The sequence below is a fragment of the Budorcas taxicolor genome, chromosome 5, assembly GCF_023091745.1.
Source record: "Budorcas taxicolor isolate Tak-1 chromosome 5, Takin1.1, whole genome shotgun sequence".
Taxonomy (NCBI): domain Eukaryota; kingdom Metazoa; phylum Chordata; class Mammalia; order Artiodactyla; family Bovidae; genus Budorcas; species Budorcas taxicolor.
In genome coordinates, this window is record NC_068914.1 from 153,234,062 (window position 1) to 153,261,469 (window position 27,408).

Sequence of the window (27,408 nt, forward strand, 5' to 3'; positions counted from 1 at the left end):
CCGAGCCGAGCCTGCGGGTGAAGTCCCCGGGCCCGAGCCCCGCGCTGCTCATGGCGGGGCCGCGGGGCGCGCTGCTGGCCTGGTGCCGCCGCCAGTGCGAGGGCTACCGCGGCGTGGACATCCGCGACCTTAGCAGCTCCTTCCGGGACGGCCTGGCCTTCTGCGCCATCCTGCACCGGCACCGGCCCGACCTGCTGTGAGTGCCGGGAGGGCGGGCGGCCGGGGCGCAGGGCGGCGCGGGCTCGTTGCTGGGGACCCCCCGCCCCCCTCAGTGACGCGGAGCCGGGGCGGAGGCAGACGCCGCCCCCAGAGGCCGAGACGCCCACCCTTCGGCGGGCCCCCAGCGCCTCGCGGGACGCCGAGACCCTCGGATCCAGGGCACCCCTCCCCCACTTGGCCCCTGACCCCGCCCACTGGAACACTGACCCCGCCCCGCGTGCTGGTCCCTCTACCGGGGGCCTGGCCCCGCCCACAGGGCTCTGATTTCCGCCAAAGGGACACCGAAGCCCCCAAGGCATGGACTCTTTGAAAAGGGCACCCGCGCCCTCCTCCGGGACCCTGGGCCTTTCTTACACTAAACAGGAGCTCTGAGCAGCCCCCTCCCCGTTCGGCATTGAGGTTCCCGTTCTCTTTGTGGGGCCCCCTTGCTTTGATTCCCCTGGCCATCTCTTCTCCAAGGCACTAGCACAGTGCCTGGCACAGAGGAGTCCCTACTTTAGCAGAGGTCAGATGAATGGATGGAACACCCCTCCCCCAGGACACAGCCCTGCCTCCCAGGTGTGTGCCTGACGACCCAGCTGTCCTCCATGGGGCAGGGGGGCTGAATGAAGACTGCCAGGGTTGGACCTACAGCCCTAAAGGGCTGCTCCAGGGTGTGAAATGGCTCCTTCTTGCCCTCAGCTGCCCAGTTCCCAGGCTCCGTCGGAGATTTTATCCAGAGCCCCCAGGGCAGTTGACTTGGGGTTTCTGCTCCCCCTACCTGGGGCCCTAGAACCTCTTCCACTCATTCATTCATAAAACAATACATGCTTATCTGGCACCTGCTGTTCCTTGTACTTCTGGTCTCATATGCAAATTGGGGACAAGAGTCATGGTCCTTGCCCATCTTGCTTACAGCCCCTCGGATGGGGCTTCCCTGGCAGGGTCTGGAACCTTCTGTGTGTCTGTTCCACCTTCAGACCTGTGCTCCCCAAAGACAGAAACTGGGCGGCTTTGATGAAGGAGAGAAGGAAGGGAAGGATGAAGGATTTGATCCTTCATCACGGAAGGGAAGGATTTGATCCTTCATCACGGAAGGGAAGGATGACCTCAAGGATTCGATAGTGTAGATGCTCTTAGTTTATTTTGTACCATGTGGTACCATGTCTGTGGGTGGTGGGTCAGGCCCTGGGGTGGGCCCTGGAGGAGAGGGTGTGGGTGTAGAAGTGAACGAGACAGGGTGGAGATGTAGGTGGGCCATTGTCTGCCGTGGGGCATGTGACATGGGGTAAGGGGGCTTAGGAGCCAGGGCTTGAAGGATGGAGAACGGTACCCGGACTGGACCCACAAATTAAGAGTGGAGGCCTGCAGGGATCTTCTGTTTTGGCTGGAGGGCAGGTGGTGAGACAGGGCCAGGGTGTGAAAGGTCTCAAGTGTCAAGCTAAGCTACATCGTGGACTTGAGCCTGCCAGCCACAAAATGCAGGCTGCTTGGTTTGTGGTCAGCTCCTCTGTGTCCTAGGTGTGGGAAAACTAGTAGATCCCATCCGGCATCAGTTTCTTCACCTGTAAAGTGGGTTTGACAATAAGACCTAACCTCCCAGGATTGTTGTGAGGATTAAATAAGATGATGAACATTCAGTTAACATTAGTGATTGTAAGTAGTGTTATTAGGCAGGAAGGGATGATGCAAGTGTCTTATTCCTTCATTTATTCCCGAAAGTGTCTGCAGAGTTATACTCTGTGCTGGGCGCTGAACTTGGTGATGGAAATAGCTTCCAATCAACCAAGAGACAAACCCTACACAGTCTCCTATGGCCTGTGGGGGTGATAGATGTATAAGCAGTGCTGAGAAATCCACGTGGGAAGTGCTGTGTCAGAGGACCAGGCTGGGGTGGCCTGGTCACCTCATCTTCAAGGAGATCGCAGGAGCCAGGTCAGGGAAGGGCCTTCCAGGCAGAGGATATCATGAGCAGAGATACAGGCAGCGCTGTTGGAGCCCGTAGCACAGGGCGGGGAAAACCGGGACATGTGGCTGGGCCAGAGTGCTTAGGGCCTCCAGCAGGCCAAGGAGGGTGGGTGGGGCCACAGGGAGGGACATGGCATTAGTGTGGAGCAGAGAGGGGCTTCCCTCTGAGAAGAGATCTGGAATCAGGTCCGATCATTCATTTGCAAGGCAGGCCAGCATCTGGGCTGCCAGCCCATTGCACAGGATGAAAACTTGAGGCCCAGGTCCTACATGAGGCACAGAGAGGACCTCAGTGATAGGTAGGGGAAGATCTCCGTGAGAGTAGGGCTGGGGTAGGGGTGAGGACAAGCACTCTCTTCTTAAGTGGTTCAGGCTGCTGGAGCGTTGGGCCCAGGCCTCTGCTGGAGGTGGGTGAGGGGGCTGGCCCATCCCGCCTTTCCCAATTCAGGCATCTTTAAGCTCCCTTGCGGGCAGGACCATGTGGGTTTCATTTTTGTGCTCCTCATCTCCCCCATGGCCAAATAGAACTTCCCAGGCCTTTGAAAACTCTTCAGAAAATAGGCTTCCCAACCCCAGGTGTTGATTAGGGGCCAAGGTGGGGGAGGGAGAAGAAGCAGAGGAAAAATTGTAGCATCCTGGGGACCTTTACAGTTTTCACGCTGTTGCCATCATGTATGCATTCAGTAGACATTAATGGAGCGCCTACTAAGTACCAGGCAGTGTGGAGGGTGTTGGGTGCACGGGGTGAACAAAAATGTGACCCTAGCCTTGAAGGACCACCACTGGGGAGACTGCAATCCAGGGCCCTGACAAGTTGCTTTTGTCTCATTTGGTCTCAGAACAGGCTTTTGTTGGGAGCTGCGGTGGTGTCACAACCCTAATCCTAACCCTCACCCCGAGGTTTAGAGAGGTTGTGTGTAGCTTGCTCAGGGTCACACTCTGAGGCAGTGGCGAAGCAGAGGGAGGAGTTAGGGACCCAGTTGAGGGGAGGGGGAAGCAGCCTGGCCAGAGGTGGGAAACGGAGCTGAAGTGCATACACAGCCCCTCCGCCTCCCAGCCCACCCGACCCTGGGCCTTGGGACAGCTTGCAAGCGACCCCCTCCTATCTCGGCCCAGGGTTCACCTTGGACTCTGCCTGCAGGTGAGCAGGAGGAGGAGGGCTCTCTTGCGTCTGCAAGGCCTGCCTCCACCCATCTCGGTCCTCCCCACCAACCTGGGAGGTGGTACGAGGCTTCCCCCAATTTGCAGATGGGAACACAAAGGCCGCAAGGACTGTTGACTTGCCCCAGATCACAAGGCCTGGCCTGGAAGAGCAGAGCCTGGGACCCAGACTTGGGAGGCCGCGCTGGCCTGCTGCGGCCTCTGGGCCTACGTCTCTCAAGCAGTCAGGCTGCAGTTTTCAGCCATAGAAGGACAAGACCCAGGAGGCTGCTGAGCAAGCAGGCTGGGCCTCCTCCGCCGGTTTCAGCTGCTCCAGCAGCTGGAGCGGGCAGGTGGGGAGGGGGGATACCCACAGTCAGGGTCCCCTGGCAGGCCCTGCCACTTCTCACCTGTCCCAGCTAAGAAACTAGGACACCCTTCACTGCTCCGCCACTGAGGGTTCCCCCAGGAGTGGCCCAGCTGGGTCAGCCAGCCATTTAGTGCCGGCAGCTCTGGAGAATATACCATTTCTAGGCTGGTTCAGACTTGTTCTATTCCTGGCCCCATTAAAACAACATTTGTCTTTGGGCTGGGTTAGGGATTCAGGAAGCTGGGGTGGCTTCTCCAGGTTTGTGACATGCAGTGGAAGGACGAGAAATGCAGATTCCCACAGTGGCTACCTCTCCCCACAGTGGCTTTCTCTCTCTGGACCTCAGTGTCCCCATCTGTAAAGTGGGGTGAATACCTGCCAAGTAGAGCTGAAAACAAATTGAATGCAGGAGCTCAGCCCAGTGCCCAGAGTGAGGTCAGCAATCCATGGCTGTCCCTCTCGTGACCAGCCTTGGACTTGGTCTTAGTTTTTACGTTTGCCACTGAGTCAGGACATGGCTTTTTGGGAGATAAACTTGAAGCTGGGACTTTTTCAGCCCCGCCCCTTGGGTTTCCAGCCTCTACTTGGAGGCCTCCTGGGACAATAAGCTCTTCCTCTCTCCCACCTGGCTACCCCTACTCTTTTAGCCTGTGCTTGTTGCCTCAGTTTCCTCCTCGACAGCCCACAGATGCCTCCCCAAACCCTGCTGAGGCCCAGGCTGGTTGGGATAAGGTCACCTCCCCTGGTCACGCTATACCCATGGCCCTGCCCTCTGCTCAGTGCTCCTCCCCGCCGACCCCTTTTCTTTTGCAGAGATTTTGATTCACTTTCCAAGGACAATGTCTTCGAGAATAACCGTTTGGTGAGTCCCCCAGGCAGATGGAAGCCCACGATGAGGCTGTGTGTTGTGCGGGGGGGTGGGGTGTGTATCAGAGGGCAGGGGTCTTGCAGAAAGGGAACCGATCGAGGGGCTCCTGGAGCAGCTGTCCTGCCCTGGGGCCCTGGCTGCTCCTATCCCCACCCCCTGCTCCCCTCTGGCCGGCTTGTGCCTGGAACACCAGCCCTTCCCCACTCCAGGTCACAGTATGGGGCCAGAGCTGCGAGGAGCCCAGTCACCCCTGCTCTGGCCCCCTTATCCCTCGGAATGAGGCTGGGCCTATGCAGGGTAGCACCCCCTGACCCTGCCTCCTCTTCCTCTTCCTGCTGTGGCTGCTTCTGTTTCCCACCCTGCCCAACTTCTCCCTCCCCTACACCTGCCCCCATCCCTACCCCCCCAACCCCAAACCTTCCCCCACCTGACATCTGCCCCCACCCCAGGCCTTTGAAGTGGCTGAGAAGGAGCTGGGCATCCCTGCCCTCCTGGATCCCAATGACATGGTCTCCATGAGTGTCCCCGATTGCCTCAGCATCATGACCTACGTGTCCCAGTATTACAACCACTTCGCCGGCTCCGGCCCAGGTGAGAGGGTGCCCCAGGTGAGAGGGTGCCATCCTTAGGGGCGGGGCCCTGGGAGTGTGGCGCCTGTTTTCTGAGCTGCAGACAGGGTGCAGGCAGGCAGCCCATCATTCATTCACCACATCATCCATCCACTCACATGTTTATGAGTAAAATAACGCTGGGCTGGAACCCCAGGGATTACAGCTGTGAAGGAGATCACTGCCCTCAAGGAGCTCACAGTCTGGTGGGGGAGACAGACCACAAACACGTGAACTAGTTACTGAGCGAAATAATGGCAGAAGAGGGACTTCCCTGGCGGGCCAGTGGTGAGGACCCCGCGTTTCCACTGCTGGAGGCTTGGGTTCCATCCTGGGTCAGAGAGTTAAGATCCTGCAAGCCATGTGGTCTTGGCAAAACAGTAAAAAACAAAACAATAGTGTCAGAGGAGACAAAGCAGGGCAAGTTTATCCGCTGTCTGGGAGCTCACCTCGCTGGCTCCTACCCTCACTTCCTGTTTACAGACACTTCCCTGGGTTTTTTTCTCTCCAGCCAGGCAGTGATCCTGTGGGGCTATTTGGCTTCATCTTTCCCAGCAGTGACCTTCAAGGCCTGAGAACTGAGAACCTGGGGAATTGTGGGAGGTGGGGTAAAGGAATGGGGGTGGGGGTATAAGGGTATTTCTCTGCCCTGAGTCAGGTGGCTACTGAATCTCCTGCCTGGAGCGTCCCTGTGCAAGAGTCTCCTAGACCCCAACCTTCCATAGCGAGGACATGGGCTCAGAGAGGGGAAGCGAGGAACTTAAGGTCACACAGCCGGAAAACTGAATCCGGGTGTCCTGACTCCTGCGCCGCGTCACAGCTGTCACGGGACCTGTGGCCCCTGCCATGTCATTCCTTCCTCCTGCCTCTGCTGTCCGTGTGGACAATCTTATCTCATCTCTTAAAAAAAAAAAAAGTCAGGATTTTTTTTTGTTTGTTTGGAGTAACACATGCTTACTGTAGAAAATTTAGAACATAGAAAAAAGCGTAACAATTTAAAAATTAAAATACTCTGTTACTCCCCATCTTTCCCATAATGCTAGGGATTAATATTATAATTGAACAAATAACATTATGTGTATTTGACTAGAAATCAAAATGAAAGTATTTTTCAACTGCTGAGTCTTTGATGAGAGGCAGCATGGTGCCTTTTACTGTCTGGGTGATAGTGGGTCACGCGGTCACCTCTCAGCTTAGGGTCCCCTTTGCAGTGAGGACAGGATAGCGCCCAGGGGACTCCCCTGGTGATTCAGTGGCTACGACTCTACACTCCCACAGCTAAGAGTTTGCATGTCACCAGCTAAAGATCCCGTGTACCACAGCTAAGATCTGTGTGCTCAGTCCCTTTAGTCGTGTCCAGTTCTTTGCGAGTCCATGGACTGTAGCCTACCAGGCTCCTCTGTCCATGGAATCCTCCAGACAAGAATACTGGAATGGGTTGCCATTTCCTCCTCCAGGGGATCTTCCCGATCCAGGGATCAAACTCGCCTCTCCTGCATTGCAGGTAGATTCTTTACCCACTGAGCCAGCTGGGACCTGGCACAGACAAAAAAGTAAATAATAAGTTTTTTAAAAAAGAAAAGAACAGCGTCCACCTCACAGGGTTGATGGGAGGAAGCGAGGAAGCATGAACCTGTGTCTGGCCCTTGTTTAGGACCCAGGGTTACTATTATTATTATTATTTTTTAATCCATTGGGTTAGAGTTTAGCTTGCTCACCTAGAATCACAGTTCATTCTTTTCTTCTGGAGTGTTCCTGGTGGCCGAACCCCAGTCTCTCTCTACTAAGCTCTTCTCTGGAGGGCCACCTCCTGGGACCCTGTGGGTGGGTAGGCGGGTGGGCAGGACCCTTGGTAATACTATGCCTCACCAGGCATCCTGGGGGTGGTATCACTCAGGTGACCTAGTTCCCCCGGCTGTGCCTGGGTGAGAGCACCCTGTGGGCCTGCAGGGATTTCTTGTCACTAAAGGCACAGCTTGTGCTTTCCATGCAACTTGGTCCCTAAATGCAGACCATTTTTATCCCACCTGCTGCTCAACCAGAGGAGGCGCAGGGAGGTTGTTCCAGCCCTGGAGGTGAAGCTGGCATTTGGCCTCCCCCAGATGGTCGTGTTCTGTACTCTCTGGGCCAGGGGAGGGACTTCAAGGGTAAATTTGCCCAGGCTTGACTGTCTCTGCAGTGGGTACCTTGGGAAGCTGGCTGTGGCTGAGATACCACTGTGCCATGCCTGTTCATCTTGTGCGAGCGCTCTGTGGGGGCCGGTGACCTTGGGCACATCAGCAGACCCCTGACCTCCAGGAGCCGCCATGGAATCTGGAACCAGTGTGTGAGGGAAGGAAGCCCAGTGGCTGAGGGAATCCCGCCCCACCCCACCCCAGGGTGACAGGGGTGGTGTCATCAGCATGAAGCCCAGTTTCTTAGCTAGGCTCCTGAGGACCTCTCCCCACTTAGCTTAAGCCGCTCACTGCCCCGGGTTGTAGTCATACTGAATTTCTTGTGTTGCTCTGAATATATCACATTTCTTTACTGCTAAAGTCTTTCCTCTTGGTGATCCTCTAGTCCCTGTTCCCTGCCTCCCGTGCCCTGGCACATTCTTTCCTACTCATCCTCTGATCTCCACATTTTGCCTCCTCCAAGCAGCCTGCCCTGATGTACTCCAGGTGCTCTTGTAGCTTCATACCCCATGGTGAACACATAAGACTCTGGTCACAGCATCTCGATTACTCTTCTTTCCCCTGTAGGCCATCTCTGTTGAGTCTACAGCTGCCTGACTCCAGTACCTGGCACTTACTCATTCGTTGAACAAATATTTCTTTTGCTTCTACTGTGTGCCAGGCACCGTGGGAGGTACTAGGGAGAGAGCTGAGAATGACACAGACTCAGAGCTTGCAGTCTAAAGGATGGGTGAGGGAGAGCGAGAACAAAGTAGTGAATGTAATTTCAGATGAGCCGGATAAGGAAACAACATAAGGTAATGGTATAAAAAGCAATGAGAGGAGGAAGTGGCTATTTTTGGTGAGCAGTCATGGAGGGCCTCTCTGAGGAGGTGACAGTTGAGCTCAGCTTTGAATAAGGAGGAGAAGGAGGCTGTGTGAAGATCTGGAGAGGAATATTCCAGGCAAGGGGGAAGCAAGGGGCCTGTGTGTCCCAGGGGAGTGAGGGAGAAGGAGGAGGTGAGGATGGTGGAGTATAGAGTGGGCCCCAAATTTTTGACCATGACTCATGGTGAACAATGTGTTTCCCATTATAATCCATGTTCATGTATACATATGTCACTGAAACAAGGTTCAGGAAACGATTCTCCCCTTAGAATACGAGATGCCTACGGATATTTTCTTCTAATTCATCTTTACAATATGCTGGTTACAGTCCCCTCAGTTGATTTCAGGGTCCGTTAATGGATTATGACCCCAGTGAGGAAGTGGGGTTTTTTGGTTTTTTTTTTTTTTGGTTGACAGCTTGCGGGATCTTAGCTCCCCAACCAGGGATGGATTTTGTGCCCTGTGCAGTGGAAGCGCAGAGTCCTAACCACTGGGCCACCAGGAAACTCCCTGGATTTTATTTTTAAGAATTATCGTATAGCAGCATTGACTTTTTTTCTTTTTGTATACAGTTCTCTGAATTTGTGGGGGTTATTTTAATCCCTGAGTACAGAGTAGGTGCCCGGTGGAGATTTGCTGAAGCAATGACGGGGCAGTCTTGGAGGAGGCGGGTGGGGTAAGGGCTGGGCTTCTTCTGGTTGGAGGGCACGAAGGCAGGGTTCAGGGCTGTAACTGGCCACCTGGGCAGGGGCAGGGCAGCTCCTCAGGAGCTCCCAGGGAGCCAACCCATTTTCCTGAAGCTTCAGGCTAGCACCGTGTGGTTCCTCCCCTCTCCTTTCCTTCACCCGCTAAACTTGGTGGGAAGGAAGCCACCCGTCCTTTCATGTACTGGGCGCCGTTGGTCCTGTGATTGTCCTTGTGCCTTACTATTCACACTGCTCTGGGTGGTGGGACTCACTGTCCCACTCTGTGGAGGCCCAGCGAGGTTGGGTACCTTGCCCTCCGCACTTAGCTTGGCAGTGGAGGCGTCCCCTGTGTCTGTGTGAAGTGGGAGCCTGCCTCGGGTGCTTCACCATCAAGTGGTGGCTGGGGAGCCCAAAGCTCAGGCCAGGTTGGGCCTCCAGAATCTCTAGCTGCCTCAGGGCCCCTCTCTGGTCTCTCAGCAGCTGGTGTCTCATCACCCAGAAAGGGCCTGGCGCTGTCCTCCCCACCATCCGAAGCATCTACTCCCGCGGACCCAGGAGACAGGGCTCAGGTAGGCAGTTGCTGGGGGCTAGGGAAGTGGGGGTGGTCGAGGGGGACAGCTGCCACTGCCGGGTTCAGGGGGTGTTCTCAGTCCCTTTCCCGCTGGCTTTGGAAGTAGAGGTTCATAGGCCAGGGCAGAGGGCAGGGGCAGGGGAAGGCCAACCCCAGAGGAGCAAGAGCATCCAGGGCACTGACCCTCCATCATGGGACTGGCAAGACTCACACGTACAATACAGCAGATTCTCCCCTTGATTCTCATGAGACTGGACTGTCAACCTCTTAACCTGATTCTGCTTACTCCTCCCGATAACCCTGGGAGGTGGGTATTATGTGTCCTGATATATCGAGAAGAAACTGAAGCCCTGAGAGGTTTGGCCACTTGTTCAAGATCTCTCAGCTGGGAAGTGAGGGTCACGCTGTCAGTTCCGAGATCTCATTGGATGACCCCAGCCTTTCATATCTGGACAGCACTTCCCAGTATGCAAAGGGCTTTCGCTACCTGCTCCCATCTGCTCCTTGCTGGAAGGGCTCCTGAGGGGCCGGGAGCCTGGCCCAGGGTGGGTGCCCAGTGAGCATGCGTGGGGCTGAGATAGGCAGGGTTATAGAATTCCACTGGGCAGGTACGGACCCAAGGCCCAGAGATGGAAGCAGCTTGCTCAAGGTCACGGTGCTTAGAAGCTGAGAAACAGATGTAAATCTTGGCTCCGGTTGGGGAGAGAGAAGGCAGTCGAGGTGGGCCTCAGAGGACAGTCATCTGTGAGGGAAGGCTCACCTGCAGGGACAGGAGAAAGGCTCATGTAGCCAGATGCTGCCTTCTTGCAGAGAGAGCCCCAGAAACTGGAAGCCAGGCTTTTTTTGTTCCATCCTGACTCAGTGAGCTTGAGCAAGTCTTTCCCTTTCTGGGCTTCCTCAGGGTGAAACAGTGACAGTCTCCTACCCTCTGCCTCTCCGGGGTTCTGGTGGAGCAGTTAGCACCGTGCACACTCGGGGGATGGCCACCATTAGAGCGGGGAAATGGGGCGCATTCTTGAACCAAAGGGCCGGCGACCCTAACCTCACCCTATTCCCTGCAGGGTGAGGAGTGCTCCCCAGGCAGCCTGTCGAAGCAGGGCTCCCACCGGACCCCCAGCAGCACGTGCGCTGCCTGCCAGCAGCACGTACACCTGGTGCAGCGTTACCTGGCCGACGGCAAGCTGTACCACCGGCACTGCTTCCGGTGAGCGGGCAGGGCGGGAGCGCCCCGAGATTCAACACCGCGGGCTGCCAGGCCCCTTGCCCTGCTCTGCGTGTTGGAGCATCTTTCTTATCGCTGTTTTACTGACGGACAAACAGACTAGCGAAGGGAGAACGTTATTGGCTCAGTCCCAGAAATAGAAACAGAAACGGGGCCAGAGCTCCTCGAGGCTAAGTACCTGATGAGGATCAAGGCACAGAATATGCTTTAAAAGCCCGGAGAAAAGAAAGCACTTTTAAAATTTTTATTTTAGTTTTAGTTTTTTCTTCTGTTTTATTTTGCTTTTGTGTTTTCTAAAAAGAAAGCAGTTAAAAAAATCATAGTAACAACTTGCTTTGAATGTGTGGTTCCCGGGGGAAGTGACCGTTTAAAGAAACTTGAGTAAGAGGCAGGGAATATATAAATAGCTTAGAGAATGTATGGAAACTGTTTTACAACTGAGTAGTCAATGAGAACCAGTGAATGGGAGTTATAGCATGTATTCAGCTATGGGTGTGTGTGTGTGCGCGCGCGCACGTGCGCGTTCAGATGTAGTGGCTGGACCTGAAACCCAGGCACCTGATTGCAGAACTGAGGTGTCATGAGGGCCAAAATCTTGAGAAAAGCAAACACTGCATTGATGCTGTCATGTCTGGCTGTCAGGACAGTGTTTTAAAATCTTTTTATGGTAACCACCAATAAGGCATGTTTGACACCAGTTGAGGGTACATCCATGAAATCAAATTTGCATAAATCGATATACAACTGGAATTAGGTTCATAAAACAAGTGTGATACACTCTGATACATTGTACTTTATTCTATTTCATAGAAAAACAAAACAAACCTGGTTGGTTGCAAACCACTAAAGTGATTTTTTGAGCCACTAATGAGTGGTGGCTTGCATACTGGATGGAACCTTGAGGGGGGAACCTTTGCTTCCTCTTGCAGCAGAAACTGAAGGCATGTTTCACAACTATGGTGTTGCTTTCACGTGGTTTTTTTGTTCTACTATGATTCTGACAGTTACCATTTTCCTTTTCCGCTGGCAAGTTATGAGTACTGAGATAGGACTCCTCCGGGCTGGCAGCCGGGAGGAGGGGAAGGTACAGCTTTGGCTGCTGGAGAAGGGGTAGCCAGCACCCTGGGCTGGTTAAGTTGACCCCCCCCCCCCACCTCTCTTCGCGCTGGCAGGTGTCGGCGGTGTTCCAGCACGCTGCTCCCTGGAGCTTACAGGAATGGGCCAGAGGAGGGCACCTTCGTGTGTGCAGAGCACTGTGCCAGACTGGGCCCCAGTGGGCGATCAGGGGCCAGGCCTGGAACCCCGCCGCAGCCAAAGCAGCAGCAACTTACAGAAGAAACCAAGGAGGTGGAGGGCGGCAGCCCCAGCCCTAAGGCGACTGCAGGGGCCGAGGCGGACGTGCCCAAGGCCAGCCCCGAGGGCCGACCCCAGGTCCCCACCAAGCCCCGGGTTCCCGGCAGACCACAGGAGCTGGCCAGCCCCCCGGCCAGCCGCCCCACACCCGCCCCCAGGAAGGCCTCCGAGAGCACAGCCCCGACGCCCCCCACGCCCCGGCCCCGGTCCAGTCTGCAGCAGGAGAACTTGGTGGAGCAGGGAGGCGGCAGTGGCCTGGTGAACGGTGAGCAGGGGTCCTGTTGGGGCTGGGTGCTCCCTGGGGTGTGGCTGCTGTTTAAACGTACCTGTACCGGGGGGTATCCATGGGGCCACGCTGTCTGTGCCTGTGTGTGGTGGATATGCTGGGGACAGCTGTGGCACTGAGGTTATTAATTCATGCAGCAAGTTGTTACCGAGGCCCCTCTGTGCACGCTCTGTTCTCCATGTTGGGGGGATGGGATGTAGACCCCCGTCTCCGGCCTGGACCGCCCCCTTCTATGTGTCCCAGGTGTGTGTTCTTGTGTGTCTGTATTGTGAGCTTTGGTTTCGGGGCGTGTAGCGAGTGCACACCACAGGTGCCTCTGTCCCCAGTGTGTCTGGGACTCTGTGTGTCCACACTCAGGTGACCTCCCCCCACGCCCAGCCTGTGTGTTTGTCTACATCTGGGTGTCTGGCAAGGACTGCTCAGGGGCTGGGGAAGCTGTGTCCCTGGTCAGGTGTACCCTGGGGTGCTCCCCAGCCTGACCTCCTGCCCTGCAGTAGAGATCTCTGCCTCACCACCCCGCCCCTTAGAATCTTCCCACATGACCTCCCTGGGCTTCATGAGCTCATAGGAACAAGGTTCTCTGCAACCCGAGTCGTGCTGGGCAACTCTTATCTGTAGAGGCCTGGGGGAGGGAGGCTCCCTGGTTTCCTCCCTCTGGGATTTGTTCTGTTCCACGCTCATGGAGACTGGTTCCTGAGTTGGGCGTTCAGACCTATTTGTGCCTCGGAGGCGCTGCCGGTCTCAAGGGAGAGACAGGCACACACACACATACACACACACACAGACACACACACACACAGACACACACACACACAGACACACACAAGGATTTTGGTAGAATGTAAGAAGTCTATTTAGATGGAGGGGCATGGAGAAGGAAATGGCAACCCACTCCAGTACTCTCGCCTGGGAAATCCCATGGGCAGAGGAGCCTGGCAGGCTACAGTCCGTGGTGTCGCAAAGAGTCGGACACAACTTAGTGACTAAGCAACAGCAATAATGAGGGGTAGTGGGCGGTGGTATCATCTGATGAAAGGAGATTCAGAGCTGAAACTTGAGGGGAGAAAAGGGGGTGCACAGAAAGAAGCAGTGGGGGTCAGGGAGGACCCTGCCCCGTCCCCACACTCAGTGGCACTAGGGCCACGGGGGAAGACAGCCTGACTTGAGAGGTTGCAGGGAAAACTGTGTCTTCAGGGACAGTGAGGTTGTTAGTGCCAGAATGTGAAGGGAGCATTCAGGATACCAGGGATTTATTTCACTGATGAAGGTTCCAGGAACTAGGAAGGAGTGGGAGACAGGAGGAAGGAATGTCTGGGACCTGGATGGCAGGCCCAGTGTCAGTACTTGTGTCCCTCGTTGTACTGGAGGCCCTAGTCAGCTGGGAAACACCAGAAAAAAGAATGAGAAAGAAATAAAGCATTATTTTCAGGTAATAAAATTGTCTAGTGAGAAAATATTAAAAGAATCACACAAGTATAAGATGAATGTACTCAATGCCACAGAATTGTATACTTTATTTAAAAAAGTTACATGCACTGTGTAATCCTGTTCCACTTCATGTTATATTTTACCCTTTTGTTTAAGTTTGAGGTTTTTGGTAGATTTTTTCTTTTTTTGAGGAAATTGACAAGTTGATTCTAAATTTATATGAAGGAATAAAGAGTCAAAACATTCCTGAAAAAAACAACAGAGGAGCAGAGGCTACTGTGGAATTCACGGAGGACACTGGGGAGTCGGGGAGACTTTCAGGAGGAGGTGACCTCCTGTCCACTTCGGGAAAGTGTCAGAGGGGCACTTGGGTTCCCCCTCCTTAACTGAAAGGCATGAGGTCAGGGGGTGGTGGTCTCCAGGTGTCCTGGCCTCGTGGCTTTGACCTTCTCTACCTGTTACCTCTGGTGTTTAATCTCCCCGAGTGCTGGACTGGGGAGGTGCAGGGTGCAGGGGAGGTTGCCATGGCCACCTGGAGTCCACGACCTACTGGGTGGGATGGAAGGGCACTCCTAGGTGAGGCAGGCACTGGGGTTGGCTCCCTGACTGCTCCACTCCACCACCTGGCTCACTCTCCTTTCCCACCTAGGGAAGCTGCAAGAACCCCCCATCCCCAAGCCCAGAGGGACCCCCAAGCTGTCAGAGAGGTATGCTGGCTCCGAGGGCTTTCAGGGCCCTGGCGGGGTGGGGGGAAAAGGGAGTACCCCTTGGGGGTCTGGGTCGGCACCAAGGCCATGTGACCCACCAGCGCCCCCTCCCGAAAAGGGGGGGCTCCTCTCTGGTGGGCAGGAGCCTGTGGCCACACCCCCTTCCTGTGTGGCTCCCCCGGGACCCCTCTCCCCGCGGGCAGCAGGGCCTGGTAGCAGGCTGCCTCCGGAGTCCCTTAATCTCCCCAGGCCTCTGGAGTGTGGGAGGCCTAGGCCTCCTAGAGTAGTTTTAAGAATTAGTAGCAGAGTATAGAAAGACCCAGCAGAGCTCCACTGTATGCCAGACTCAGAGCCTCCACCCCCTGGAACCCCACATCACAGGCGAGGAACCTCGATTTCCAGTTCTTCTTTGGGAGCTGTGCTTTCCCTGTATGGTCCCTGAACAGGGGGGTGGGGGGTGGAGAGAGACAAAGAGAGGCAGAGGGAGGGGAAGAGAGAGGGCCCCCCACTCTCTCCATTTGGGCTTTGGGCCCAGACAAGCCCCACCAGGCTGGGGTGGGAGAGGGGAAGGGTGCCGTGTCTCACCTACCCACTGTGGGATGCACTGTCTGGGGAGAGAAGGACGCTCCGCTTCCTTGCCTGCTTATGGGTGCTACCTCTTCTTGGCCTCCGTCCAGGACGCCAGCCCCCAGGAAAGACCCGCCGTGGATCACACTGGTGCAGGCAGAGCCAAAGAAGAAGCCAGCCCCCCTGCCCCCGAGCAGCAGCCCCGGGCCGCTGCCGGGCCAGGAAGGCAGGCAGGTGGAGAACGGAGGTGTGGACAAAGCGGCCCCACAGGGCCCAGAGCCCAAGCCCTACAACCCCTTTGAGGAAGAGGAGGAGGAGCCCCCCGCTGCACCCAGCCCGGCCCCCGGCCCTGCCTCGACCCCACCGGAGTCCACACCCAAGTCGCTGCACCCCTGGTACGGCATCACCCCCACGAGCAGCCCCAAGACGAAGAAGCGCCCTGCACCCCGAGCACCCAGCACATCCCCCCTCGGTGAGTGCCGTTCCTGGGAGCTCCCCGGAGAGGGGCCCTGGGGTTGGGCACCTGGGTGAGCCCAGGGCCCGGGAAGGGCAGGGGTGCCGTGGGACGCCCCTCCAGGTCAGGCGCCGTGTGTGCCCTCAGTTAATCGGAGCAAACCCTTGGGGTAGGTTGGGCACTCTGTTTTGCGGGTGAGGAAACTGAGGCACAGAGAGGGCGAGTGATTTGCTCAAAGCCGCACAGCACTTAAGCGGTGGAGGCAGAATTTGAACCCAGGCTCTCCGACTCTACTCTCAACCCTTCATAACCCACCTTGCAGGACGGTTGTGAGAATTAAATGTGTTATCCATTGATGTGCTTATTAACACAGAGTCAGGCTTGAGGAAGGTGCGCGACAGGGTTAGCTCCAGTCCTGCCCACCCAGTCACTGCCCTCCAGTTCCAGGCGCCTGAGGCTCTGACCCAGCTGTGGGACGCGGGCGCTAGTGACTCTGAGCAGCTCGTCCCCTGTGTGTGTCCTTAGTCTCCCCGGAGGATGGAGGTGGTGGGCCAGGTCCCGGGCGCTGTGCCTCCCTCCGCCAGGCCTTCCCTCTCATCCTGCAGTCTTCTCGGGCCCAATGCCTGGTCCCCTTCCATCACGGCGGGGCTCCAGCTGCCTCGGAGACCTCAGTGGGAGTCCCTCAGACAGTGAGACCGAGAGCGCACTAGAAATGACAGGAGGCCAGTGCTCACGTGGTCCAGGTCCCCCCAACCCCTGCTAGGGCTCTGGGACCCTCCAGCTGAGCGTGGTGGGTCGTGCGTGGGTCGGCTGATTGGAGGTGGTGGGCGGTGGAGGCAGCCAATGGGATGAGCTCTGAGTCAGACACAGCTGGGTCCAATCCCAGCCCTTCTCTCCAAGTCTGTCGTCTCACCTGGAAAGCACAGAGGATACTTTGAAGTGTGGCAGCCGTCGTCCATGAGGCTGAAAGTGCCTGGCCGGGAGCTGCCTGCTGCTCCTCCCCTGTTGCTTTCCCTCCACCTCTGCTCAGTGCGAGGCCTTTTTGCCTTTTCAATTCGGCTTTCTTTGGGTCAGGTCAGTCATGGGAGGGGAAGCGGAGGCTGTAGCACACTAGAGGAGGAAGCAAGAGCCATAAGGAAACGAGGGCTACAGCTGCACCACGAGGCGCAGGCCAGAGCCCAGAATGTGCGGCATGAATTTGGGTGATCTGCCTGCCAGTGACCTTGGTCCTGTCCCACCTTTGCTCTCCTTGAGGCTCCTGCCTGCCTGCCTGGATGTGGAGGACTTGGGTTTCCTGGGCCACCTCTTACTTCACTGTCGAGAGCGAAGTGTCAGGCGAGGCCAGAGGGCCTGTCTCTGCCCCCTCGCTCGGCACCCATTCGCGGTTTGGTTTGTGCAGCTCTCCATGCCTCCCGCCTGTCCCGCTCGGAGCCGCCTTCGGCTACCCCATCGCCAGCCCTCAGCGTGGAGAGCCTGGCGTCCGAGAGCTCCAGCCAGCCCCCCAGTGAGGAGCTCCTGGAACCACCCGTCGTGCCCAAGAGCTCCTCAGAGCCTGCCGTCCACGCCCCTGGCACCCCTGGGACCTCTGCCAGCCTCTCTGCCAACTCCTCCCTGTCCTCTTCCGGGGAGCTAGTGCAGGCCAGCGTGGACCGGACGCCTCAAGACAGCCCTGGGCTTGCCCCCAATGCCAGGGGCAGCCCGGGTCCCCCGCCAGCCAAGCCCTGCGGTGACACTGCCCCCAGCCCCCTTGTGTTGGTTGGAGACAAGAGCCCTGCGCCTTCCCCTGGAGCCTCATCCCCGCAGCTGCAGGTGAAGGTGAGTGTCTGCTGTCCTGTCTAGCGGACGTGGGCCTGGTCTCGGGGCAGGAATGTCCAGGGCTCACCATCGTTGCTGTCCCTGACTTGTGGGGTGACCTTGGCTCTGCCCGTCTGGCCATTCATCACTCCATGCACTGAGGTACAGCTCCCTCTCAACATCCTTTTATCCGCTGGCCAGACCTCCTGTCCATCTGTTTACCTGTCCACTTGCCCGACCTTCCATGTCTTGAGGCATCCAGCTCTTATTTACCTGCCGAGCCCATGCATGTGCCTGTTGGAGACACACACACCACCCACCACTCACCCACACATCTTCCATCCGCTTTCCATTCACTGAAGCCCTATTTGTGCCAGAACCTGGCACAGCATCATTGAGACCCTGTCCTTGCCCTCCAAGGGCTCACCCTCTGCTCAGGGAGACAGGCCTAGATGATTGTCCTTCCGCCTGGGGTAGAGAGCACAGAGGGGAGGGGATGGTGCCCTTCTTGGGGTCGCGTTCCTTCTCCAGAGACCTCAGTCTCCCCTCCTATAGAACGGGGCTGATGGTGTCGATGGAGTCGCTCTTGTGTGCACGGGCTGGCCTGGGCTCCCAGGGTGATGGCTGTGGTGGTCCTTGTCCCCAGGTGCTCACAGCCAAATTGGGGGTGGGGTACCGAGACGACTATGCCTTGTATGGAGTTTGTAGTGGGGTGGACTTGTAGAGGAGGAGTCAGCTCTCAACAGGCAGAGGGCCCAGGAAACGGCTTTACTGGGTGCTTCTGTTGTTGCCACTGTGGGGGTACAGACAGCCCCTGCTGCCGTTCCCTTCCCAGGCCCCCTCCCAAGCAGGCCCCACACTCCGTCCCCTCCGGGGGCTGCAGTGGGCACCCACCCCCGGCAGCTCGTTTTCCAGATGACCTTTGTGATTGGCGGAGCACCTGTTTCTCAGGGCCCTGCCAAGAACCAGAGGTCACCGGGGGCAGGACACTCCTCTGGGCACCTAGTTTACCAAGAGGTCTCTCCTTTGCGCCACCAGCATCTTTTCTTTTCTTTTTTGTTTTAATATTTATTAAAGGACCAGAGTCCCTTTGCACCACCAGGGTTTTTTTTTTTTTTAATTAAAGGACCAGAGTCCCTTTGTGCCACCAGGGTCTTTTTTTTTTCTTTTCTTTTTTTTTAATATTTATTTGTTTGGCTGTGCCAGGTCTTAGCTGCAACACGTGGGATCTTTAGTTGTGCCATGCAAACTCTTAGTTGCTTCATGTGGGATCGAGTTCTCTGACCAGAGATCGCGCCTGGGCCCCCCTGCAGAGTCTTAGCCATTGAACCAATATGGAAGTCCTGGAGCCACCAGCTTCTTTTTTAAAAAATTATTAATTGATTATTTTTGGTTGTATTGGGTCCTGTAGCGCGCGGGCTTTCTCTAGCTGCAGGCGCGGGGGCTGCTCTGTTGCGATGTGCCAGCTGCTTATTGTGGGGGCCTCTCTTGTGGCCGAGCGCAGGCTCTCAGCGCACGGGCTTCAGGTGTTGCAGCACGCGGGCCCGAGAGCGTGGGCTTCGGTAGTTGTGCGCAGGCTCAGTTGCTCCGAGGCATGTGGAATCTTCCTGGACCAGGGATCGAGCCCGAGTCCCCTGCGTTGGTAAATGGATTCTTAACCACTGGGCCACCGGGGAAGTCCACCAGCGGGTTCTGATCCTGCACTCTGTGCCACACTCTGCAGTCCTCTGAGGGCCCGGGCTTACCCGCCCTGGGTGGAGGCTGGCCCCAGGCCGGCTGTAGTCCTGATCTGACCAGCCTGACAGAGGATAAGTCTGCAGAGGAGCCGGAGCTGTTGGTTTGTGCACCTTTCAAATGCCATCTAACCTTCTTTGGTCTGGGTGACCACCCCCAGCCCAGCTGTCACCACCTGCTGTGTGTCTTGGACAAGGTCCCGCCTTTTCTCTGGGCCTCCGGATGCTCTTAGGGGTCCCAGGGTTCCTTGCTGAGTGGGTGGAGGAGAGAGCTGATTGTGAATCCCCCCCATCCCCACTACAGGCAGCTGGCCGTTTCCTGCCTTGGGGTGTGTGAAGTGTTGGTTTGAAGTTCTGTTGCTGAGAACACTTGGGGCCTTCGGGCTGTCTGACCCTGTTGAGGTGCTCCAGGTGTGATTGTGGAGGGTGAGGGCAGAGCCCCAAGGGGGCTTCCTCCTGGGGTGCCCCATCCCTTACTCTCACCCTAGGATTCGGAGGGAATCTGAGACATTGAGGGCGGGAGACAAGGCCCTTGGGTAGGTGCTGCTCTGCGGGGACCAGACTGTCTCCCAGCCGCGCCTGGACTCCTACGTCAGCTCCCAGAGCAACTTGCAGCCTCAAAGAACTCCCCCTCCCCCACCTGAGCAGTTGGCACAGGTGAGGTGAGCAGCTCTCCCCTCCCCCTTCCTCCTCCAGCTCTTGGAAAGCCAGGTCCTCACTCCTGGGAGCACTCCATGGCCTCAGGGATGCCTGTTTCCGATGAGCTGGGGGAAGTGGTGGGAAGATGCTGGCACTGCCCTCGTGGCAGGCAGGGTCTGTTCCCGTGCTGGGCCTGCCCACTCTGCTGGCCTCAGAGAGGACAGAGATCTCCCTGGGGAGGAGCAGTGTAGGGTGGGGGCCTTTCTTGGGTAGGGCAGGGGCTGCCTCCCTCTACTGAAAGCGGGATCCTGCTTTTGTACTTCCTGGCTGGGAGACCCTGGGCAAAGTGCTGAGCCCTGTAATCCCTGCTGGAAAAGGGGTGTTGGTGAGGCCTGGGTGAGCTACCATTGCTTCATCCTGCCCTAAACTGCACGTCCTGACCACTGCCCCCAGCGCCGGAGGGCTGCCTGGCCTGAAACAGACCAAGTCACACTCCAGCTTGGGCCCTTGGGAAGAACGTGACCTTGGGCCAATTACTTAACCCCTCAAAACTTGAATTTCCTCACCGGTAAGATGGGCAGACACGACCCACTTTGTGGAGTGGTTGTGAGAATTAGACAAGCGTGTAGAACAGCACCCAGTGTGGCAGCTGCTCATGAGGGGTGCTGGGAAGTGGAAGTCTTTGTTGAATGACTGGGTGCCTCAGACTGGATGCTGGGAGATTCTGCCTGATTGCCACCCGCCCTGCTTTCCGTGGATCCACGTGATCAAGCTCCCAGGGTCCCACTGCCCTTTCCTGACTTTTAATATCTTCTGTCATGTTTCCCTGCCTTTAGTCTTCTTGCAAGGAGAACCCTTTTAACCGGAAGCCATCACCCACAGCATCCCCAAGTGTAAAGAAGGCCACCAGGGGCTCGAAGCCAGCGAGACCACCTGCCCCAGGACATGGCTTCCCACTCATCAAACGCAAGGTATCTGCTAGGAGCCCCAGATACCTGGCTACCTGGGCTCCGGCCCCGTGCCTTGGCGGCCTCAGGCTTCCTGTGGGACCCTGCAACAGGGTGGTCCATCTGGGCAGCTTCCCTGAGATGTGGGAGGGGGCGTGCCTGGGAGGCCCAGGTGGGAGATCTGACTTGCAGCCAGGGGGAATTTTGAGCAGATCAGCTGCTCTGACCAAAAGCACTGGGTGATGCATTTAAATTGTTGCTAATAATAGTGCAAGGATCAAAGCCTTCACATGACATACTTCTACTTAAACAGCTTAAGAGTGTTCTTGGTTTCTCTCTCCTTTGGGTCTCTTTCTCATATTATGATGTCCTTTCTGGAGTGCCAGAGGAGGGGAGGAAGTTGCCAAGAGAGGCAGAAAGTTGTGTCACCCTCTGGGCATGCCTGATGGCACTGGGACCCAGGGCATGGGGTGTGGGACAGAGCCTGGGAGGCCAGCACTGGCCAGAAGGAAGCTCCTGGCGGCAGACAGATGGGAGGGCGGGCTGATCGCAGGTGACTGGGCGCTGTTGGGCAGGTCCAGTCCGACCAGTACATCCCCGAGGAGGATATCCACGGAGAAATAGACACCATCGAGCGCCAGCTGGATGCCCTGGAACACCGTGGGGTCCTGCTGGAGGAGAAGCTGCGTGGCGGAGTGAACGGTGTGGGGGCTGTGGGGGGCTTGGCAGGGGGCGGGGGGGACTCAGGTGGGGGAAGCCTCTTCCCCAGGGTGGGGGCCGCCATGGCATCCTCGCCAGCCCTGGCCTCAGTGAGCACCTGGCTTGCAGAGGGCCGTGAAGACGACATGCTGGTGGACTGGTTCAAGCTCATCCACGAGAAGCACCTGCTGGTTCGGCGGGAGTCCGAGCTCATCTATGTGTGAGTCCTGCCTCCCCTCCTTCCCTGCCCGGCTCCCCCCTGCCCTGAATCCACAGAGCTCAGGACTGAGAATCTTCACCTTCTTCCCTCATCAGCTCAGGGCAGGGCAGGCAGCCGGGGCAGAAATAACAGTCACCTTCTTCCCACTTTCCAGCTTCAAGCAGCAGAACCTGGAGCAGCGGCAGGCCGACGTGGAGTATGAGCTCCGGTGCCTTCTCAACAAGCCAGGTGACAGTGGCCACGCCCTGTCCCCGGTCACCTGCCCTGGGGCCTGGGGACACGGAGGAGTGGGCTGGGGAAGGACGGACAGAGCCCTGATGGGGAGGCCTGAGCAGACTGTGGGAGCAGGGCCAGAGGACATGGCGGGAGGTGCTGTCTGGGTCCTAACAGGGGGTTAATAGACTCAAGCCCAGATGGGAGAGGGGACCCGCATGGGGCTGTGACATCTGTGCGTCAGATGACAGGCCTGCAGAGAGCTCTCCAAGGCCAGGAGCAGACTGACCTTTTTTGGCCCCCTCCTCCCCCGGAAGGTGTGGGTGGGTAGGTCCTTGGGTGTAGGGTTGGGGGCAGTCAGTCTCCAGGGCCCTGGGCTGCCTTGATGAGTGAGGGAGAGCATGTTTCTGTCCTGGGGCAGCTCTGGGTTCATGGCCGTTAGGTCAGAGCGTGGCAGGACTCTGCTGGTGCAGGGAGGGCCAGTGGGAGGGCCCCCTGCACGGCATGGCTCAGAGCGACTCTGGGAGGGAGGGATGGGGTGTGCTGAGGATGGAGGGGAGCAGCTGGGAGGGGCTGGGCGTGGAGCCACATCGTCCTGTGCGCTGCGGGAACTTGCTGGTGCCCTTAGGATGTGTGTTGGCTGCACATCCTGGGCTTGGCACGCAGTCTCAGTGGCTCCGTGTGTGACACAGGAACGGAAGTGCCCACCTGGGAGGGCGTTCTCAGGAACAGGAGATGGGATGTGGAAATGTGGTGTGCCCTTGGAGGGGCTGATGCTTACTGCGTGACCAAGTTGGGGTCTGCCCACGACGTGGGGTGAAGCACAGCTGTGGGCTGAGAGAGACTGCAGGACTGTGGCACGTCCAGAGGCAGGAGCCAGGGCTTTTGACCACTTCCTCTGGCCCAGGTGGTTAGGAATCGTCGTTTCCCATTGAACAGATGAGGAAACGAGAGCCAGAGAGGTTGAGACTTGCCTCTTGGTGGGGGAGCTGGGCTTCTTTCTGAGTCTCTGACTTGGCTGTGTGCCTGCACACACACAGTCCCTCCTCCTGGCTGGGATGGTGGCCCTGCTTTCCCATTGACTGGGCAGCTTGGGAGGCTGGATGAGACCCAGAGTCAGGAACGCCCCTGGGGAAGTCAACAGAATGTCCCAGCCCTCCACTGCCCTCTATGAGTCACTCCCAAATCTCCGGAGGCTGGGGCGTGGCCACCATGCCGAGGGAGCCGCAGCGACACCTTGTGGCCAGAGAGGGGTCCGCACCTCTGCTCTCCAGGCCAGCCTGGCCCCGGGCCTTGTGTGTGTTACTTCTCCAGTCCTGTGTGAGATGGCGGTGCATCCTGGGCTTGTCTTCCTGTCCTGGTTGTTGCCTTTGGAGGGTGATACTGGTTTAAAGGCTCCAGGTGGGCCGGAGATCCGTAAGACACTGTAAAGCTATAGCTTGGGGACATGGGGCTGCCCGGAAATAGGCACTGGCTCCACCCTTGCCGTGGGACACTGGTCAGGGACTTAGCTTCCCTGAGCCTCAGCTTTCCCCCATGTAGGTTGCGGACATAGCTTACCCAGGCCCCAGATTCGAGAAACAGCAGAGTAGGCTTTGAACTGGAGTGATGACTCTGAAACCCACATTGTCCCCGGAACTGTGCTGGGCCATTGGTCCAGTTTTGGCAAGAGGAGGCGGTGCGGGTTTGGGCCATGGCTGAGGGGTGAGGAGGCCTGTAGTGGCAGATGTTGTATTAGGAAGGTCATATGTGGGGGCATCCGTCCCCTGGAAGTCTGCAGGCTGGGTTAGAGGAATACCAAGGAGCAGGTGGGTCTCTGAGGGTGTCGTTCTGTGGGATGGCCTGGGTTCTTGAAATCAGGAGACCGGGGGGGTGGGGGGGAGGGCAGCAGGTGTCTGAGATATCAGGGACACTTCCTGGCAGGTCTCCCAACCCCCAGGGTCCGTTCTAGTCCCCCCTCCTTCCTGGCATTAGATGGGTGTCCGAGGATGCCTCTTAGGTCACATTGCTTCTCCTGTATGTGCTCCCTGGGGTTCCCTGGTATCTCCCCACTCCCGCCAGCCCGCCATTGGAAACTCTTAGCAGGCCCAGCCCTAATCCTGCCTCCCCCAAGAAACCACCTAGTGAACACTGGTTGCATGAATGCGTGAACATAAACAGGAAGCTCTTTGGGCCACGCTGGTCTCTGTTTGCAGAGCCTGTGTTGTACTGGTCCTCTCAGAGCCCCCTGGGAGAGTCTCTTTGGTAGGCAGACTGGTATTCTTGGTCTCTTCTGCAACAACCTCCGTTTCTCCAAAAACTGTAATCCCCACCCATCTGGGCTTCTCCTTGTCCTCATGGTGTCCAGCGTGGGACTGATCGGCAGTCACCCTTAGCACTTAGGTGTTGGTTCCTTGCTTCCTGGGCCTCATGTCCCCAGCTTTTCTCCTTGAGCAGAAAAGGACTGGACAGAGGAGGACCGGGGCCGAGAGAAGGTGCTGATGCAAGAGCTCGTGACCCTCATCGAGCAGCGCAACGCCATTGTCAACTGCCTGGACGAGGACCGGCAGAGGTGACTTGGCTGGGGGCGGGGCTCCCGGGGCTTCCTTGGGGATGAGACCTTCACCACCAATCATCTCAGCTCCCCCTTGCTCAGCCTGTGTGGACTCAGAGAGTCTGGAGGGGCCTGAGAGATTATCTGGCCCTTCCTCCTGTGGGACACTCAGCTTCCCTGTCTCATTTCAGGGAGGAAGAGGAAGATAAGATGTTGGAAGCCATGATCAAGAAGAAAGGTGAGGCCCCTCCTGGGGCTCTGGCCCGCTTGAACTCCTGCAGGGTGGGGGGCCGGTTGAACACAGCATTGGAAGGGGTACCCACAGGGACAGTGTGTGCAAGCCTTTCTTTTGCCAAGAAGGCCATGTGTAGCAAGGCAAGCCAACCTATGGCCAGGAAGATGGGTGTGGAATGCTGTGGTACCAACAGGGAGGGTGGTGGCGTATGGGGCCCTTTCCCAGGGTATGTCTGCCTTGAGCTGTGCATTCCTCCTTGAGATCCACAGCTGGTTCAGGAGGGGTCTGTGGGTTCAAAGAGCAGTCCCCCAACTCCCGCCCTTGGAGAAGATGAGAGAGCACTGGACTGGGAGTCAGGAGGCCTGGGCCTAATCTTGGTTCCCTCAGTGATTCATTTTGTGGCCTTGCGGTTCCGTCTGGGCTCCAGTTAGACTGGATTCTGGTCCCAGCTCTGACGCGTCCCAGCTGGGTGGCTTTGTGCCAGCGCTTCACCCCTTCAGGCCTCACTCTCCTTGTCTGCAGGATGGGGGTGAACAGAGGCACCCACCTCCTGGGCGGGTGCTGAGGATGACTGAGATAACCTGTATAAAGCACTTAGGCATGGCCTGGCACCCACAAAAAGCTTGGCTGGTGGTAATCTGTTTCAAACTCACATTTTCCTTGTCCATAATAAGTGAGGGACTGGGCCAGATGACTGCGGTTTCTTCTAGCTCTGACAGTCAGTGTTTGTGTTGTAAGCCACAGAGCTGTAGGGGAATAGAGGCTTTTCGAGATAAAACATCAGCCGTGCTCTAGGGCTCCCCCACTGCCTTCGTGTCCTGATCCCTGCCGAAATGCTGGGAAGGGGTGGGGTCCCGTCCTAGAGGTGAAGAACTGGAGACGCAAAAAGATGAAGGGACATGTCCACGGTTCCAGGCGACGTGGGGGTGGTGGTAGGCTGAGACTGTTGGCTGCCACTCCCTGGCCCGCCCCAATCGACTGCCCTTTCCCTTCTGCAGAGTTCCAGAAGGAGGCTGAGTCCGAGAGCAAGAAGAAGGGCAAGTTCAAGACCATGAAGGTGCTGAAGCTGCTAGGAAACAAGCGTGATACCAAGAGCAAGTGCCCCGGAGACAGGAGCTAACGGTGCAGACTGCCAGCTGGGGACACCACCCCCGCACTGGCTGCGCTCTGCGGGGCTGGGGGGAGCTTCTGTGTCCCTTCAGGATCAGTCAAGAGGAAAGATGACTTAGGGGAGGGAGCCTCTGGGTGATGGCCTCTCCCTCCTCAGGGTCTTCTGGCTGGTCTGGGCCAAAGAGTTTCTCTTCCCTCTCCTCTGAGCCCCCTGCCTGGCTCTCCTGACTCCAGATGCTGTGACCGACCCCAGGAGCGAGCAGGGTCTCGTCCCACGAGCCCCTGCCCTTGGTCCCGCTTCACTCCTGTACCGCGTGCGGAGGGGAGCAGAGGGTCTGCCTGCCTATGAGGGTCTGCCCGTGGTGGACCCTCTGGCCTGGGTCTCCTGCCCTCTGGGCAGGTCGGCAAGCCAGACTCGGCCACAGCGGCCCCTTCCCGCTCCCCGCCGTCCTGGGTCTGAGTCCCTGTCATCCTGGCAGGGCAGGCAGCCTTGCCTCTCTCTCTCTGCACTCAGGAGCTCTATTTATGAAGTCTCTTAATTAAAGTTGGAGGTAGTTACTGTGTCCTCAAGACCTGAAGGGGCCTCATGGACAGCCCTCTCCCTTTGTTCCTCGAAGTCTTAGGAGGTGCTTCCCTCACCTCCCCTCATTCTGCAGGAAGTCTCCCTGCCCGAGACAGGGTGCTGGGGCGGGTGGGGTGCCCGGGAGCTGAGCCCCCTAAGGGCGGACCTCGGGGGAGGCGGGCAGGCCCCAGGCCAGCAGCAGGCGGGCGTGCTGCCTGTAGGTGCTAACCCTGGCCCTTCACCCCACACCGTGGCCCCAGCCCCTCCCGTGGGCTCTCCCTGCCACCCCAGGGCTGGGGTGCGGCGGACCCGCCCCTGGTGGTCAGCGCCAGCCTGTCTCCTCACACGCACCTGTTGTCTGTTCCCTTCTGACTCTGTCACCTCCAAAGGACTGATGGCCGCTCACCCCCTGGGACAGCTGTGGGAGAGGAGGAGCCGATGGGGACCAGCACCTTCGCCCCAGGGGACGTGCCCAGCAGCTCTTGGGGCAAAGCACTGTTGCTATAAGCTATGTCCGGGGTGCCTTTAGGGCCCTTCCCTCAGCACACCTCCAGGGAAAGATCACACTGTATTAACTTGAGAGGGTTTTCCTCACCGACAATAAACAGAGACCACCTCAGCTGCCAGTGCCTTGCAGCCCTGGGCCGCCCTCCGCTTGCCAGGCCTCCCTTCTTCCCTGCCTCCGCCATGCCTCTTGGCCGGCATCTCTGCTGGCCCAGGAGGGCGTGGAGGGGCTGTCCACCGCCGGGGGCTCTGGCCCCTCTCCCTGCCGCTGGGCAGGACGCCTTCCTCTGCCGGGACCAGTGTTGCCTCTGACTGTCTCCTTGCTGACGGGCCTGTTGGCCTGCCATGGGGGTCACCAGCTCCAGCGCCTTTCGGGGACCAGGCGGGTGACGCACGTGAGCCCTGGCTGGGTGCGTCCTGCGGGGCGGCCTCGTCAGGCTGCCTTGGTGTCAGGACACCTGGGTGGCAGGGACTGGGGTGAACTGGGGTGGACACACCGCAACCACAGGGGGAGGTTGTCCCTCACCCAAGTCAACTGTAGCCTGTGGGATGTGGGCCCAGTGGGACCAGATCTTTGCATTTTTCAAAAGAAACTGGAAATCCAGTGGAGCGTGTGTGTACTTTGTAAAACTGACTTGAACTGAAATCAAGGGTACGTCCTACCGTGTCAGAGTGGGCTGACTCTGGCCCGGGTTCTCCGGTTCGCTGCCTCGGGTGCGTGCTGCGGCCTTCGAGGTAGAGGACGGCCGTCC

General features: G+C 57.6%; 1 protein-coding gene across 2 annotated transcripts; it reads left to right on the plus strand.

Annotated features, from left to right (window-relative positions):
- On the plus strand, positions 1-26,898 carry MICALL1 (MICAL like 1). Of its 2 annotated transcripts, none has more exons than XM_052639942.1 (16): positions 1-196; positions 4,490-4,538; positions 4,994-5,135; positions 9,357-9,448; positions 10,512-10,654; positions 11,845-12,290; positions 14,389-14,446; positions 15,124-15,485; positions 16,867-17,282; positions 20,470-20,604; positions 21,156-21,282; positions 21,409-21,499; positions 21,654-21,727; positions 24,149-24,263; positions 24,437-24,483; positions 25,479-26,898. In XM_052639942.1, exons 1-16 carry the CDS (start codon positions 51-53, stop codon positions 25,598-25,600), a joined length of 2,565 nt encoding a protein of 854 aa, XP_052495902.1. In that variant the 5' UTR covers positions 1-50; the 3' UTR covers positions 25,601-26,898. The 2 variants fall into 2 exon arrangements, with proteins under 2 accessions (XP_052495902.1, XP_052495903.1); XM_052639943.1 differs by having other exon boundaries at positions 3-196; positions 9,360-9,448.
- Positions 26,899-27,408: the final 510 nt, after the last annotated feature.

What these genes read in the sequence shown, in the direction of transcription:
- MICALL1 (XM_052639942.1), top strand. Translation starts at nt 51, where the DNA reads ATGGCGGGGCCGCGGGGCGCGCTGCTGGCCTGGTGCCGCCGCCAGTGC. An exon ending in CCCCGCAGCTGCAGGTGAAG is followed by an intron (nt 17,283 to 20,469) that starts GTGAGTGTCTGC and finishes CCCTGCCTTTAG; the next exon opens with TCTTCTTGCAAGGAGAACCC. An exon ending in GTGCCTTCTCAACAAGCCAG is followed by an intron (nt 21,728 to 24,148) that starts GTGACAGTGGCC and finishes CTCCTTGAGCAG; the next exon opens with AAAAGGACTGGACAGAGGAG.